The 17,911-nt window shown below is 34.6% G+C and overlaps 1 protein-coding gene across 1 annotated transcript; it reads left to right on the top strand.

Annotated features, from left to right (window-relative positions):
• The first annotated feature begins 5,585 nt into the window (after positions 1-5,585).
• LOC132549356 (uncharacterized) lies at positions 5,586-10,194 on the top strand. The gene is made up of 7 exons (XM_060213284.1): positions 5,586-5,604; positions 6,204-6,485; positions 6,742-6,921; positions 8,135-8,509; positions 8,723-8,785; positions 9,042-9,120; positions 10,104-10,194. Exons 1-7 carry the CDS (start codon positions 5,586-5,588, stop codon positions 10,192-10,194), a joined length of 1,089 nt encoding a protein of 362 aa, XP_060069267.1.
• Positions 10,195-17,911: the final 7,717 nt, after the last annotated feature.

Genomic DNA, 17,911 nt, shown 5'->3' with positions numbered 1-17,911 from the left:
ATGGATCGGCTTACCTTACTTAAATCTATGTCCAGACCAATGAACAATTCCTCAATGACCGCAGAATAGAAATCTCACACCAATCGCTGCTCAGCTGAAGTCAAATAAAAATGCCCTGCACTTCTCTTTGTATTGAACCCAAATTATGACAATATATTCTATTAAAACGAAAAACGTATACCAACAATTGATTTGCATGTAAAAAATGTAATACCGGATGTCCCCCGGGGACCATTAAATCAATCAAAGAGTTGGAAAGTCGACCACACTCCCAGATGCTTAAAAGGCAAACTTCCCCGAACTCCTCTCAAAATGTCCCAAACAGCCTGTACTTCATACCGACGATTTAAGGGTTGAAATAGAGTTGCACCAGCACGCTACTCCAAAAACTTTGTCTCTTCCATTCGTCTTCCTGACAATGCTTCACTACTCTCAGCTGAAGCATGCGCCATCTATTTAGCGCTTGATTATATTCACCATAACCGGGTTTAAAATGCAGTCGTGTGCTCAGACTCTTTATCTTGTAAAGTTTGAAGTCACGTGGCATTAAAAAAATTAAATTACAAACTTGTTGTTTATAATGCATTATTTCCATGTCAAAGCAAAATACAACATTTATCTGAATCTCAGAACATGTGGGCACACGGGAATGAAAACGTTAATAAAGCCGCTCAAAACACTATGCTGCAACCAAAGATGACTGGCTGCAACAGTGGTCACTAGAGGCCAATAACATACTGTTTAAAGTTCAGTCAAATATAGGAACATGTCTCCCTAAACGAACTAACCGAGAGGAGGTTATTCCTTCTCGACTCCGAACTGGACACGCGTATCTTTCTCAATCCTTTCTCCTGTTTGTAATCCATGCTAACAGTCCTTTTAACAAATTCGTACGAAGTTCTTCCATTTCCCTGATCTGAAAAGCCTTTTCACCTTCGTGGACTTGGATGAAAACTGGATAACGTTAGAGAGATTTGCCTTTTTTAACAAAATATGAAACATATAAGTGAGTTATAATAGGACTTGCTCTTGTTTCTTTTATCCAGCATTTTTAATTTCCAAATACTATCATAGAACAGCGGACCCATTTCCTTGCAAACACGAAGAATAGTTTGGGCTGGCAAAATCTTGTTTCGTGAATAAAATATACTACTGGTGATTTTTGTCAAGACCATTCTAGCTACCCATTGTATCGTTTAGGTGGGGCAGATGCGTAGGGTTCACTGTTCGTCTGAATGAAGAAGTCCAATGAATACCATAAAGCATTACACTAAAAGGGGAAGTGGTGTGAGATAACATCTATCTTTGACTGAGCTACAACCAATTTTGTGATGATTTCGATTGCGTTTGGGTATCGCACCTGTAGAGCACTTTGTGTGAGTAGTATTTGCACTTGATGAATTAGGCCACACCCTCGTCATAATAACGCCGCCATCGTCATGGCGACATCCCTGCTGAGGAACAGTCGGGACAACACGTGGTGAATTGGAACTACTACACGAAAATGGCGTTGGTAATATGATGAGCTTTATGCAGTCCCAAATCAGCAGCAACACTTCTCATTTCTGGCAAATAGATTTCTTTCATGAAAAATAAAACAACAAAATCCGCGATATGAATATCTCAATAGCCAGTAGTGGAGGAATTGGCAAAATAAGGCGATTTGAGCAATGGCTCTGCGTCTTTTACAGTTTATGTGTACATGTTCCTCCCGAACGGGGGGATTTCAAGATACCAGTTATCATATCTCATGCTTAATAAACTCCTGTTCTTCTTCCAAATATATCTGTTGATATGGACGTTACATGTTTATCGTCAAAGATAGAGGGGTCATTAAAATGAGGTTAAATGATATCAGTACCTACCTTATGGCTCCTGATATTCAGAGGACCTTATAGTCCGAAGGTCCGATTGTCCGAAGTGTCTTGAGTTGTATCTGATTTTTTCTTGGCATATTACAGTATCAAATCCATTAACGTTCGTGTGACAATTTAAACCTAAATCTAACTTGTTTCGATGATTGATTTTCGACTAGTATGTCAAAAGCGGTACCACGGGGATATGTCGCATGCTATTTAAACATATTTAGCAACAGTATCTTTATGTATATCGTGACGTAACCCTGGACCACCAATCAAGCTGTTGTTACACAACCTATGTAAATGCAATTAAATAAAAAACAAATATATTCCCACCGGAATGTATCGCTATGACGTAATCGGTATTTGAATAATCTCGTTTATCATCTGTTAAACTACAGATGAACGTTTAACTTACAAGTCAAGGGAGACAATCCCTTTAAAAGACAAAAAGACATAGCCTACATTATATACAAATAATGAATTATTAACAAACTCAACTCTTTTAAATGTAGTGTATTTACCTGTCGAAGATGAAACCACAGTTTGAGAAACATGCGTCATGGTCATTCTGTTATATTCATTTATCAAATGCAGTACTCTGCTGTTATAATGATTTATAAATACCGTCAACCCGAAACATTACACAATAAACTCCTACTCATTCACCTAACTTTGGCAGGCCGTAGACTGAAAATTGATCCAAATCCTGGGCATTCTAAACACAGATGTAAGTCTGCTGAATAGTATACATAATCGAATTGTGTGATTTTTACATGAGCAAAATGGAATTAATTTTCAACATGGGTTACGAAAGTATCAACGACAGAAGAACCAAGAGGAACCCCAGTACAGTAGCATACTGTGTTTTCATTACAGAAAGGAAAAGATACTTGTAAACACGCCTCATCAGAAAAATATGCACAGTCGTCTACACAAATATATTGATATAGTGATAGCTGACCTAGATATCGAGTTGAACATTATCAATTTAGGTCAAAATAGCGATAACTTATTAATTTACATCCTGATATATTTATACAAAATGTTTATAGTCTGCGATGTTAATTATCATAATGTAGAAATCTATGAGATCGGTTGATATCTTGTTGAAAATTAAATCATACATCGAAATGAATATGAAGTTTGACCAAGATTTACTTTACGGCATGTGCCGTCTAGGAAGCAGAAGACGCCTACTCCACCGGAACACTTGGTTTTATTATCTTTTTCAGGAGTTACCATGTTATTATTTCTTCGTATGTTCATATTTTGCCTTAGTGTTATTGAATTTGGAGTATGATTTTGTTCACATTTTGGTATTGTTGGTTGTTTTTATGAAAAGTAAACAATTTTCTATCAGTGAAACCACTAGTAACGAACATGGAACACATTTAAAGTTTTACTTCACAAGTGTTGGGCATATACTACGTTTGAGTAAGGGGAATAATATAAATCAATTATATTTACTGTTGTCATAGAGAATGACGATTCACAGTTATCACCATAATCCTACTATCTAGTACCATGTGTTGTATGAAGTGAGATGAACTTGCTGCAGTATCTGCAATAAATGAAACCAAATATGTTTTGTCTATTTAATTCTCAAGAATGCTCAGATACAAATGTTATGATATCTTAAATCTTCTATCTAGGTTTGATCAGTTCACGACCCCTGGCAATTATTATCGATTTAACCCCAATCGTTTATTTACATATACAACATTAGATAAGAGATTGCAAGTACACTGACTCAGGGACACATAAATATCAAAATATCTTGTTTCAATGAAAGATTATCTGCTATCTTTTACAGATACATAACAATCAAACTGTATTGTGAGAGTTTGAATCAGAAAACTTTCAGATATCATGAAACTGAGAGAGAAAAAGGCCAGAAAAAGATAATCCATTAACGATTACATACTGTGAATGAATAATTTGGTCAATGATTGACCTCTTTTATAATAGTTTTGAAAATAGTTTTTAATATCCTCAGCTAACACAAGGTTAATTGAAATAGTGTTAGCGCATTCTATTAAAATAGATACTCGTTTATTGCTTAATGAAAATTGAATCAATGCCACAATACATTACTAAGTGTATGACAGGACAATAAATTAATAAAGCACATTTTCATACGATTGGGCAAAAGACGAAAAGGAGAGGTGCATTTTTAAAGACAAATTTAGAAGTACATACCATAAAGCCAAATAATGAAATAGACTGCATCATACAGCTGTATCGTCTATCTAGGACTCGTCAGTAATGCAACATCATACAGCTGTTTCGTCCTTCTAGGACTCGTCAGTGATAATTTGGGTCTAAATCATAAACCTCGGAGGCTAAGGAGGAAATTCCGAAGAGATCGAACAAATATAGATTGGTAGTTACTCGTCAATAACTTTATTTCTCGATCATAAGTAAAGATGTATAGAGACACCAACGTGGGTATAAAGACACCAACTTGACCCTGTAGATCTACGAGAGGTAAAGAGGTATATAGACACCATCGTGACCCTGTAGATCTAAGAGGGGTAAAGAGGTATATAGACACCAACGTGACCCTGTAGATATAAGAGGTGTAAAGAAGTATATAGACACCATCGTGACCCTGTAGATCTAAGAGGGGTAAAGAGGTATATAGACACCAACGTGACCCTGTAGATATAAGAGGTGTAAAGAAGTATATAGACACCAACGTGACCCTGTAGATCTAAGAGGGGTAAAGAGGTATATAGACACAAACGTGACCCTGTAGATCTACGAGAGGTAGAGAGATATATAGACACCAACGTGACCCTGTAGATCTACGAGAGGTAAAGAGGTATATAGACACCAACGTGGCCCTGTAGATCTAAGAGGGGTAAAGAAGTATATAGACACCATCGTGACCCTGTATATCTACGAGGTGTAAAGAAGTATATAGACACCAACGTGACCATGTAGATCTAAGAGGGGTAAAGAGGTATATAGACACCAACGTGACCCTGTAGATCTACGAGAGGTAGAGAGATATATAGACACCATCGTGACCCTGCAAATCTACGAGGGATAAAGAGGTATATAGACACAATTTATGCTATATTCGTGGTATATGTAAACTACTTGATAGTGTTAAGAGTGTTCCCCACTAAATTTGTTAATATTAATGATAATAATAATTATATTAAAACAAACAAGACAAAAATAAGTAAAATAAAACGAAAACATCACCAGTACTGTTACTTTACATGTTTGAAAATAAGTATTACAGATAAACAGCATCCATAACCTACATCTCTCTTTGTGTATGTGTAATAGATATTATATATGTTCCATGGTCATGGTAAAAAATAAAAATCAGTAAAAACATTGGTAGTATAATCTACCGTAACTGTATCTACAATGATTAAAAGTTGCCGAAGACTTGTCTATCAATTCTTAGTAAGACTGATATCGTGTTAATTTATGTGTATATTTTTATCTTATCTTGTCTTTATGTACCTATCCTTACTTTATCACTTATGTATCTGATAATGTATGTGTTACCAGTCACTGGGGAGATACAATATCAAAAAACCGATAGCAGGACTTTGTCAAGTGTAATTCAAGTTCATCAGTATAAGGATTTAAATGGTTAAATAAATATTACCACTACACCAATCCTATCTATATTAATGATAAACGGCTTACTGATATATTGTTTTCTTGCAATGATTGCAATGTTAGTAGCTCAATCGTACGATGAAACAGGGCAAAGATCGTACAGTACACATGCGCAGATCCATATCACTTATCCATCCTGCTACGAAACATAACAGAAGGTATACATCGTAATAACAACCATGCTTCTGCTAATCATACTCGGTTTAATTGGCGTCGTAATCTGTAAGTATCTTATTTGTGTTAATAATATATTGTGATTATTTTTGTTTTGTGTTTTTTGTTTTTGTTGCTGCTTATGTTTTTCCACGTCTATTTGTAGGAAAAAAACTTCTTCGCAAGCCTTTGTCAAAAAATAATTAAAATACTAGTAGGGTTGACTATTCCAATTTCATGTGCAAAACCTTGCAATGTAAAACATTTTTGATTTCACTTTTGATGCACACGAATTTTTGAGATCCAACTTTGAAATTGCACACTGTGAATAACCAGGCTACAAATAGATAGATACAGAAAGGAATTGCACAAGAAAGCTACGGAAAAGGAAAAAAAATACGGTTTTATCGAATTCATAGTTGCATAGCTCGCTGGACTTTCTGGTGCCTGATTTGCGCAAACCAAGACTACCAAAATATTTCATGTAAAGATAAGACTTCAAAATACTTTATGTCTACTTTAACAATGAAATACTTTTAACAGCTCAAACCAACACCGACGTAACACATTGCCCAGGGTCAGTACCTCGAAACAATTACCTGAAGGTTTATGGTGGCAAATGTCTCCAGTTTGTCGTCACCGAGAGAACATGGACCAAAGCCAGGACCGATTGCAAAAGCAGGGGAGGTGACTTAGTGACAATAAAGGATGCTGGAAAACAAGCATTTGTTTATAATACTCTGAGGAATCTCCATTGGCGCTACAAAGGACTTTGGATTGGAGGGTCCGACAGAGACAGGGAAGGAACTTGGGTGTGGGTTGATGGTAAATATTTGGACTGGTAACAAATTTTAGACATCATGAATAGTGTTTCGAACCATGGAATTGAGTAGCTAGTGTCTAAAAGCGGAAAGAATTTTTATATGACAAAACTCAAACCAAGCACGAACCTATTCGAGACAATTTTTCATTAAATACAATTATGTAAATTGTTTGCTTGTTAAACTCGTTTACGAGAAGAGAAATGACGCTTTGTATGATCTTGTTATACTTTTATCTAAATCATTGTAAATTTTTATAGGTACTCTGATGAAGTATGGAAACTGGCATCAAGGACAAGGGCCTACAACACATCATGGATTCTTCTTCTCTACTTCAACCTTTGAAGATTGCGCCGAAATGAGATTGGACGACGGAGGGAAGTGGCATGATTATCCATGTGGAGGACTCCATTACTCCTACTCTTACATATGTGAATACGGTATGTGCAGATAATGAGAACAATATCACTAACAGTCTCCCATTTCTTTGAAAAATATCAAGTTATCTTCGATGCTCTCTAATTTATCTGGTGGTTTTCTTGTTGTTAATTTTGTTTTCATTTGGGAATATGATATTGCTTACATGGCGGGTGTCGTCGGTTATACAGAAGACAATTATCTTCCAAAAGGTTTTTATCTCCTTATACTTTTCAATGTGGATAAAGACTTTGTTTACAAGTCGCTCCTTTCTTGTTGTAATAGTGCAAGTCATCTAGCAAACAACTGTCCATCATTATTGTGTCACGGGAGTGTTATGTCTACGGTTGTAGAATGGAAAGTCTAACTTTTTTCAAGCTTTCTTACTTAGTTATTATCGATGACCAAATGATGTAGCTACAATATATTGGCTATATTTCGTCATTTTTAGTTGACAATATCTCGCAAGTTAGCTGTTAAGATAAAAGGAAGACATTGTGTTCCCTTTCCAGATTTAAACAAAGCAAAGTCATTGTTGCGAGTTTCGCTTACAATGATGGTTTGAATGGTAAGATCCATGTCATAATTCTATTTATAGCATAACTATACTGTTATCAGTGTTATAATACCAATAACATAAATATCTATGAATACTGCTGCTCCCAATAGGAATTTCGACGTCAACAAAGGAAGACATAGGCGAGAACATCGCCAATCTAATGATTTAAAGATATGATGTTTTTTCGAGAATATTTGCAAAATATCTAGATTGTGTGATAAATATGACACTACTTTCGTTTACATATTACATAAAATTTATAAAAATCGTCATGAATTTCATTTCATATCGGCAAAAGCCCGGTAAAATGAAAATCCTTTGACTCGCACAGAATCGAGAACGATCCTCGTCTGAATGTGAATTCTATGAATAAGGTTTCTAAGTATGTCTTTCCTTTAAACGGCTTCATACAGCATAAGACCTTCGTTTTGAGGTTCAGTAGAATATTTCCCCTTCGCCAAGAAGGTGAGCTAATATGCGCCATTTGAAGTTTTGGCTCACGGTCTTCAAACACCAAAGTAGTATCATTCTTAGCGCTTAACTGGGTTGGATTATTTTTTTTGGATATTTCTATTTGTCAGCTCGTAGCTCACAAGTAACTTGATTTTTTTTCTACATTGTTCATTCTTTTTCAATACAAAATTAATGGGTTTTTTTCTTTTCCTTTTGATGAACAGCTTTATCAGCTATTGTCGTGTCAACGGCTGTCCCTCCTCACTCAACTCCGAGACCAACGTCAAAAACAACACCTCGTCATCAGACAACTCTGAGACCAAGCCCGGCCCCTCAGACAACTCCGAGACCAAATACAACTCCGGCCCCTCAGACAACTCCACGGCCAAATTCAAGTGTCAATACGAAGCCAGTGAATAAACAGACATTAGCACCAGGTACCACAGCGAGGCCGTCTACCGCTAAACCACCTGTTATGCAAAGGAGCACCTTAAGACCAAATAGGACACCAAGACCCGCTATGACATCAAATGCCAGACCTCAGACTAAAAGAACAACATACACTCCAAACATATATGTACCACCGAAAGGTGTAAAACGTATGTACAAACACAATATCTACTGACTGAAAATCATTTCTAAAATACTTGTTATTTCTTTCTTTTATTTCTTTAAATGAACACGAGTGTCACTTTTAAGGAATGGCTCTCCTCCTCGTTTACATTTAGAAGAGCGAGTCTACGTAAATAGTTCTAAGTAATTTCAGAAAACTCGACGGTTATAAAAATTTTATTTTAATTTTGTTATCACAGGGACACCCATTAGTGCTTCACAACAAGGAAATCCGAATCCGAAAAAATCAACGAATGACACCGGTAGGTTGCTTCTGAACTGTAAGACCTGTCACACTGCGTTACTGTAAACGGTGTGTAATATTTCTGAAGGAAATTTACTTGTTTTAACATAATGGACGTTCCCCTGCTTCGATTATTGAGAGTATAGAATTAAATCTGTTGTCCTGAAGTCAGGAAATGATGCGTCTGTTCATGATATTTTATATTAGAATTTGACTGGCTGTTATAACTTTGATGACGTATAATACAGTACGGTTCCTTTTGTTTTACTGACAAGATGTCATAGTGGGCATGGCAGTTGGCGGGTGTGTGGCAGTTGGTCTACTGGCTGTTGTATTTGGTATTCTTCTTCGCAGGTAATTTTTGTAAAACTTTGTCACAATACTGTTTGAAGTCGCTACACAAAACACATTGCTATACAATAAGATTTCAACTTAAAATAATTAATCATATATGTCTCATAGAATTTAAAAAGTACAATTGTAATTGGAATTGAAGTTGAAATTAATCTTAACTCACTGAAAATAAATACACACCTGACCTACATTTTATATTTAAATACCATAAAGTCGCTTATTTTCGCGGGAATGATGTTTTCAATATTTAGCAGTACATGAAAGTAACTATAGCGGAAATTTAATTCGTGAAATAATGAGTTTGCATTAGTGTTCTATTACATTCAGATCGCAAAATCTGTGAAGATGAAATTCAATCGTTTAAAAAGAAAATCGCGAAAGTTTATGACTCATGAAAATTATAACCCCTATACTATGATGTGACACTAAGATCTGGTATGAAGTAATACATTAACAGGAATGCCCTATTTATAACTTGACCCTCATCATGAAAAGTATTTTTAATGCTGTTGAATCATCAATATTTATCGCAACAATTTCTGTTAAAGGAGAATAATTTACGTACAAATAAGGACATGTTTCAGAATCTTACACAGACAATTACTTTCTTTTGTAATAATAAAATCAATACTCACTTAAAAGTGCGAAATTTGTATTAAAGTAGATAAGAGCACTTTCAACATCAATACTTTGACATGTATTTTGCTCATTTTAGACTGTACTAACTTCTTAGTCACCTTCTAGACACTTAATTCCCTCGACAATGACGAATTTTAGAAGGACAAACCTTATTGTTGAGCTTAATTCCCTAATTGGCGCTACTCTATCTAATTCTAATTAAAAGGAGCGATACTTTTTTGTCTTTTGTACAATACTTTGTACAATCCAGATAATCTTATATACGTCTATAGAAGCATCTCCGTCTCCTACAAATGATAACTAAATGAATGTTTAAAACTCAAAATGTTGTTCTTTTTTAACAGGAAACGATTGGCTGATGTAAATGGCACGATGTCCGTTGATAACAAAGTGTATGGGATGGCCACAGACCAGAAAGAGACAGCGACATACTGATCCTTTATCGGTGTATCAAATTATGAAGGCATAAAGTAGTGATAATCTGATAACTAACATGTGTATTAGTCAAATGTAAATTTATCTAAATGACTGTGGTTATTATCCATGTAGTCAGGGTAGTCAGAACGTATTCATTTCATAAGATTCAATACAATTGCCTTAAATGTAAACAGCAATATTCAAAATATTATTATATATTGGTTCACTGCGATATTGTATATATTTCACCCATTATACAAATTCTATAATGTACCAGCGAGCACTTTACAAGCATTTCAACACCCGAAATGAATGAAAACAGATGGATTAATTTATCTTGCTTTTTTGAGAGAAAGCGGAAAATATCCATGTCCGGAAAAAAAACAAAAAAACAAAAAACAAAAAACAAAAAAATAAACAAAAACTAGTGAGATGCTTTTGAAACTAGGTCATGGCCACCTCGGTGTTGTGTCGTGTGCCTGTAATATAAACATACATGTATTAAAAAAGATAGGTACACTGTATACTGAAATATTGTTTCCTGACATGATCAGGGAAACTAAAACTGTTACTGATATTACTCATATCATCATTGACTTCAATTCAATTAAAACTTTACAAGTTGCTTAGAATGTCACTATTTCAAATCTAATGAATTATCCAAAACAGACGTAGGAAAAAGATGTGGTGACGAATTGTGAACTACAATTATCTTTATCTTATTTGATAATGGTTTTATCTGTGACTAGTACCTCTTTGCCTGGCTAGATCACTGGTTGACACGGCCTCGGGATCACCAAGTAACATTTAAGGTAGAACACCTGAGAGGTCTTTAACGCATTCCAAGCGAAGTCATCCAATTAATTGTTTTTCCTAGGAACAAAATACGATATAGCATTCAGAGAGGCTGCGGTTCACCTGGTCAGCCCGAATTAGTGGTAAAAACAGTGAAATATTCACTAGAAATACATGGCGTATAAATATATCTGCAAGATATCAGAATAAATACATTTGGCATCAAATTAATTTTATCTTTGTTAAAATGAATATCTTAAATAACATTCGACGCAATATATCTTTTTAAAATTTCTTTCTTGTGTTAATTAACATTTCTAAAATTACTAAAATCATAGAAGTTTTGATTATAAAGATACGTTATTGTGAAAACTATGTAAATCTTGTTTCCAGAATAAGTCATAATTCTGTTTTCCATGCTGCTAGCAAGTGTATGAAGAAACACGGCGGTAGCACACAACATCTTGTCTTTCTATTAGTAATATAGCATAATATTTATATTTAAGGGTTCAGTCTTAATGACGTCAATTTCATGTGATGAATACATTTGGTCTTAGGATAAATCAAAGTGATGAGACATCCCGCTGAATTGATCAATTGAGTGTAGTCATTTTAATTAAACCCATTTAAAAATGATACACTTAGGGCAGTATTAACCATATATCTGTCATTCGTTATAAGTCAGAGTTTGTATAGAGAATGAAAGGTGTCAAAATTATGGTGAAAATAGGACCCACACTCTCACACAGGTGAAATGTGAGTTAGGTTACACTGTTAGGAATGAGTAACAGATTCATATTCAATGGTCACTTGCTTACGTAAATCACGTGTAACTAATGAAAGCCAAAGTGACGCAAGGTTTAATATGTTATTCTGTCACACAAATCAGAATTAAATAGAAAACCAAACAGTTGCGAGGTCAACTAACATTGAAATATTCGATGTACATCTTTGAACCTTCCAAACTCAATGTTATTCATCGTTATAAATGATGTGTTTATGCAGAGCGGTTTAAATCATCATTAATTGCATTTTGTACATTAAATAACTATCTCATTGATTCTTGTTTTTAACTTTTGCCTTCCTGTTATAACGGACGTTTAATTCCATATTACCATCAGTGTCTTGTTAAGAACTCTTGTCATTTATCCTCTATAAGACCACCTTGCCTGTGATTGACCGAGGAAAATGTTTATAGGTGTAAATGAATGAGTGTTTTTGTAAATACCTTGTAATAATAAGATGTAGCTATTACAATTAAATATAAATATCTCGCATTTTCAAAATATGATAAGTATTGAATTAAGCTTTATGTACATGTATATTGACTTCAGTGACACATACTTGTTATGACAGGTAGATTACATCTGCTGATAAAACAATTATTATCTTAATCAAACAAATTGAAATGTAAACATACGTATGATTAAATGGATCAAGTGGAAAAGAATAAAATCAATTTTAAAAAATACCAAAAAAAAAAAAAAAAAAACAACAACAAAAATCCATATACATTAGCTCGGTTTGATTCTGCCTTATTTTCTATCATCTAACTCTCTCGTGTAAAATATTTCGCGAAAAGGAATAAAGTTCAATTGTAGTAGAATTGATATCAGTCTTAACGTGATTTCTTGTTTTACAATCTTTTAAATAGCATTATTATGTTGTGTGAACGTAGTGAGTGTCATTTTCTTCTGTTTGTTAATAAAATAGAGATGAAAATTGGATGTATTTGCTTTGCCTTTTTTTATCGTGGAAAGAATGTTGTGCTGCGACATAAGTAACCATGTATCCAACGTTTCCTTGTGTTATATAAAGGTTGGCATTGTAATGGTTGTAAAGCATTATCAGTACACTGGCTTTTCTTTAGATTTGACATAGCGTTTTAGTGATTTCATATTTTTTTGTCACATAATTTCTTTCGATAAAACATATTCGCTATTTTCATGGTTATAGACAAACAGGTTTGAATTCGGTCTTTAATTTCAAATAAAATCTAGATTTTGCAGCTTGGTGATGAAGGTAGATATGTATTGATAAAAAGATATAGTTGTTTGCAGTTCCAAAATGGATGACATCGATGTCCAAAATAATCTATAACATACCTTTGCTGTTTTCAGTGTCAGATGACCAAATAAATGAATTTGTTATAAACGTATTTACACGCTGACTCCTAAAAGGTACAAGGACAATAAAACCATGTTATCCGGGAGGATAAGTGTCGGTAGTTTCGTCGAAGACACCATCCATGCAATTTTTGGTTATTTAAAGTTGGTTTTGCAGATATGTTCCTCTGAAGAAATGGCATATTCACAAAAGGAGACAAATGTATCTGAAAGCCTGACATGAAAACAAAAATAAGTAAGATGGGAAAAGTTTCTTCTCAAAGGTAGTTTATTAGAAGATCTTACCCCCAAACTTAACGAAGATATTGTAAAGCAAAAATTCGAAATTCGATTATCTGTAGGAATTCATTTTCCGTATATTTCTTTTTTTACGAAAAGAATTCTTCAGTGTAGCTCACAACCATATATTAGTACCGCCGTTCACCTTTCTTGGAACAAAAAACTCATAACAAGGGGAAGCGTTCCTTCAGTTTAAAATGGGGAGTTCGAAAAGACATGTTCTTATTGAAGTAATGGTTTTAGATAAGGGGATATTCAAGATTCGTCCAGAACTCCCCGGTTTCATTCAAAATCCAGATATATTAATCCATTTATCAAGTAAGCAGTATCACTATAAGACTGTCACCTTCATATGATAGAACTAAGAGTGGTAGTAAGAAACTTTGGCAAAAGTTTAATTGAACAACTAGAGTATCACTGTATGACACTCTGTATATATGGATTCTTATGGAATTCAGGAATCCCATGTAAAGCTGAGAGAAAATCTAAATACCGTAATACTGAAACATGATTAGTCAGTGTTTCTGGGGTTTCCTTCGTTATCAAGAAAGATTAATTCTTTTTGTGTGCAGGCAATGTAGTAATGTCTGCAGAAAAGGATTAAGTTATCATGTGTTTTGTCTTCATGTCTTGTCGATGTAAATCATGAAATGTGGATTTAACATCAGAATAAAAAATTACACTAATTTAAATATCATCGATTTTGATTTTATGCCATTCTAACGAAATACGTTGTAAATATCTGTAGTGTTCCATTAGTTTGTTGATTTCTGTTATAGTACTTATATATACTTATAGTAACCGCCTGAAGAATGATCTATTCCGATGAATTTGGACATGTAATTTCAATTAGATATACCCAAATACCAATTAACAGAAAAATATGGACATGTCATGTGTTATTTTTCACAGATCGTCAAAGTTGATATCTGAAGCATTATGTAACACGGGAGTTTCCCCGGTTTCAAATGCAATTTCGACACGGCGTATACATGTACCAATTTTTAGGCAACTGTCACTAATACAGCGTGATCAGAGGTAATTTAAATCCTATCTTCGAAAATTGACGTGCGCTGCTACCGAAAAAAAAAAGTACAAAAAAAGTGCTTATGTTTTCAGTATTGAATTTACGAATACAATTTCGATGAGTTGGAAGGACATTATACACATCAGTCGAATTTTCCTGGGGTCGTACGTCGATCTCAGTTACCGACATCAAGACATTATTATTTTTTTCAATACACACTTGAAAAACTAATTCTAGTGGAGAGTTTCTTTTGATTTAATTATTCATATCCATATGCATGTGCCCTTATTTTATAGTATTTATTAATGAATTTCCGTTATTTTATGTGTTATATGTGGGATTCCATCAGGGCCTATCTTTTAACTAACTGCTGTAAATTGTACACTGTCTGTATGCGCTAGGGCCTCTTAGTATGAATTTCAGAATTATGTCATTCAGGATGGTTTGTATAGACATATTGAATATTATCTCGAGAAATTGACGATCATGACAGGTAATGTTTTCTGCGAACACACGATGATTTCTCGGACAGAAGAAGAAAGTATAGATCCAGTTTCGAACGTCTGAACGGTTTTAAAACATTCGTTTAATTTTAACATATTTGATTGCAAATAAATGTTTACAAAATAATTGGTCACTAGTTTTCAAAACTTATCACAAGCAATAAATAGATTAGACAATTCACGACATTTATAGTAAATGATACCTTATGTGGGAATGGATATACATAAATATGCGTTATTCTGTTTAAATTATTGTCTCGTGAACTTGTGGGGAATGATTCTGTACTGTGTAGGAAATCAAATATTATTTTTCCTTTTCTATCCTATTGTTACTTATGTGCAATAAAATTTGTTTAAGTCGAAATCCTTTACTATTTTGGTTTATGACTCATTAGATGAGATTCTCAGAGTGTGTTTTTTTTTTAGAATTTTCTCTGGCGTTATTGTATAGGACAGTCAAAACCCTTTCCATTGTCGTTCCCTGAATATCGCATTGTTCTGAAAAGCCAAACACTTTACCATCAGAATTGTCTTTATCCTCTGAACAAGGCGTTGTTAAAGTCAATATCGCGATGATGAAAAATTCAATTTCACTTATCTCATTAGATGAGATTCAAGAGTGTGTTTTTTTTTATGTTATACGAGGAATATTGACAAACAAACTTATTTGGGAATGATTCAGTGAAGGGAAGATTTCTCCGAAATTTGCAGGAAATATATTTCACTACATATTTCTGTTAGGAACAAGCTTGTTTTCTGTTTCGTTTTTGCGAAAATGTATTTTATATATAAATTAGTTAAATTGTTTCAGGTTTCTCTGGTAATTATCTTAGTTTGCGTTAAAGAGACAGCTGTCACGAAATCATGTCGAATAAATGTGACATTGGGAAAAGTTGATTTACAAACGCACGAAGCATTGCAGCATTTCATTTCGGTAAATTGTCGCAAAGTTTTGGGAAAAAACATATTGTTGTATTTCCCAACTGCCTGATGGAAAAATGTCACTTGCACTTTGGGGGAAATAGTTTCCAACATGTATAAATTACAGCCGGTCGTTAGTTTGTTGTATATCTATATAACCCCGTGTTTATTTCACTCTCCTTCCCATATATCCCATCATCCCTTTCGCACGTCTCGTGTTATATACCTATTCCAACCGGCTGTTTTGATTATAGATAATTTTATAAATATTGTTGCACAGCACTGTCACATGATTGTCATGATTAAAAATGGATTCTGACACAATAACGAAGAAAGGGTATGGAATTAACAGGAACTGTAGTTAATTACAAATGTATGGTGGTAAAGATGTCCAGGAGTCCATATTGATACTATATTTATATCGTTTTCGGCTAATTTAGCTCCGTGTAATGGTTTTGGGGTTTATATATATATATTTACACTGTCATTTTAATCCAACTTATCAGCGCTCTCATCACAGCTAAATGTTCACAAGCATATCCAACCCTGCCCTAGGTATTTTTACATGGTGTATATTGTATTGCCTCGACTTGAACAAATTTCCGTTTACTTTGTTCTCATTTAAGAACGTGACATTACTTACTTGGATTCACCAAGATTTTCATAGCGGGTTTCGTCGATGTAGCAGAAGGCTATTCTTTTTCTTGTACTTTTTCATGTGTCTCCATGTAAATCTCTTCTTTGTTTATATTTTTTCCAAGTTTCTAAATATCTTAATACGATTTAGAATATACACATGTACCTTTGTATGAAAAAGGTTGAATTTCTCTGGTTTGTCGTCCATCTAATTTATGTCATTCATTTCAACCAATACTGATTTTCCTTGGCCACTTTCAACGTTATAAACACTTTAAGCCCATATCAATAAAGCAAGAGGTCCATAAGTCCTGTACCGCTCATATGGATCTTAAAAGCCAAGTAATGGTATACATGCCTATAGGTTAGGTATTTCAAATATTTCCAGATTAAAGCTCAATCACTTCAGCTCTTTGATAGGGTAAGACCAATGGGTGAATTCTTATACCATGATGTGGCAAGACCCACCATTTATACAAACTGATTTTCCACCGAAACAAGATACAGATCAAATTTGGGCAAGTTCAAGTCATTCGTACAGAAGTAGGATTTTAATTATTTGTCCTATTTTCCAATATTATTCCCCATCCCTCCCGCCTAAGGGGAAAGACTGACCGTGCAAACAAAATTAATTCCCCTTCGCCTAAACAGGTTTCAGACTAAATTTGGACAAAAACCAATTATTCCTACAGGAGGAGTAGGATTTTAAAGAATTTGCTCTATTTTCCTATTGGGCCCCACCCCTCCCGCCTCAGGGACTGAGATCCAGTGTTAATACAAAACTAAGCCACCATCACCCAAAGATGTTTCTGGCGAAATTTTGGCAAAATCCAATCATTCCAACAGGAGGAGTGAAATTTTTAAAAATTGCTCTTCTTCCCATATTGGGTCCTGCCTCTCCTGTCCTATGTGTTCAACATCCATCGTTTATACAAAATTGATTCCCCTACTCCAAACCATACTTCAGACCAAATTTGGGCAAAATCCAATCATTCATAAAGAAGGAGTAGGATTTTAAAGGCTTGAAAAATTTCCTTTTTTGAGCCCTGCTCCTCCGGCCCTTTCTTTGGGGACCAGTTATATAAAAAAAAATCCCTTCCCCTAAAGATGCTTCTGACCGAACGTAGTCATAATCCCCTCAGTCGTTCATGACAAGTAGCATTTTGTAGAAAATGTTGACAGACGACGGACGGATGACGGACACCGCGGTATCCCTATAGTTCACTCGGCTCTTCGGTCCAAGTCAGCTAAAAAAATCCTTAAATGACAAAACTGCTGTACGAGTCTTTCTTATTAATTGGCTACCTTGCATTTAATTCTTAACTTGTGATGAAATGTTACATCTTTACATTATGTGTACACAACAGAATCTCGGCATCGTAATCACTAGGAATCTGTTTCTGACCTCTCACTTGACCTACGATGAAGTCACAAGATCACGTCAAAAC

This window comes from Ylistrum balloti, unplaced genomic scaffold (assembly GCF_031769215.1).
Source record: "Ylistrum balloti isolate Yb309-2 unplaced genomic scaffold, AGI_CSIRO_Ybal_v1 Utg370056, whole genome shotgun sequence".
NCBI lineage: Eukaryota > Metazoa > Mollusca > Bivalvia > Pectinida > Pectinidae > Ylistrum > Ylistrum balloti.
This window is presented reverse-complemented; position numbering and strand designations above follow the sequence as displayed.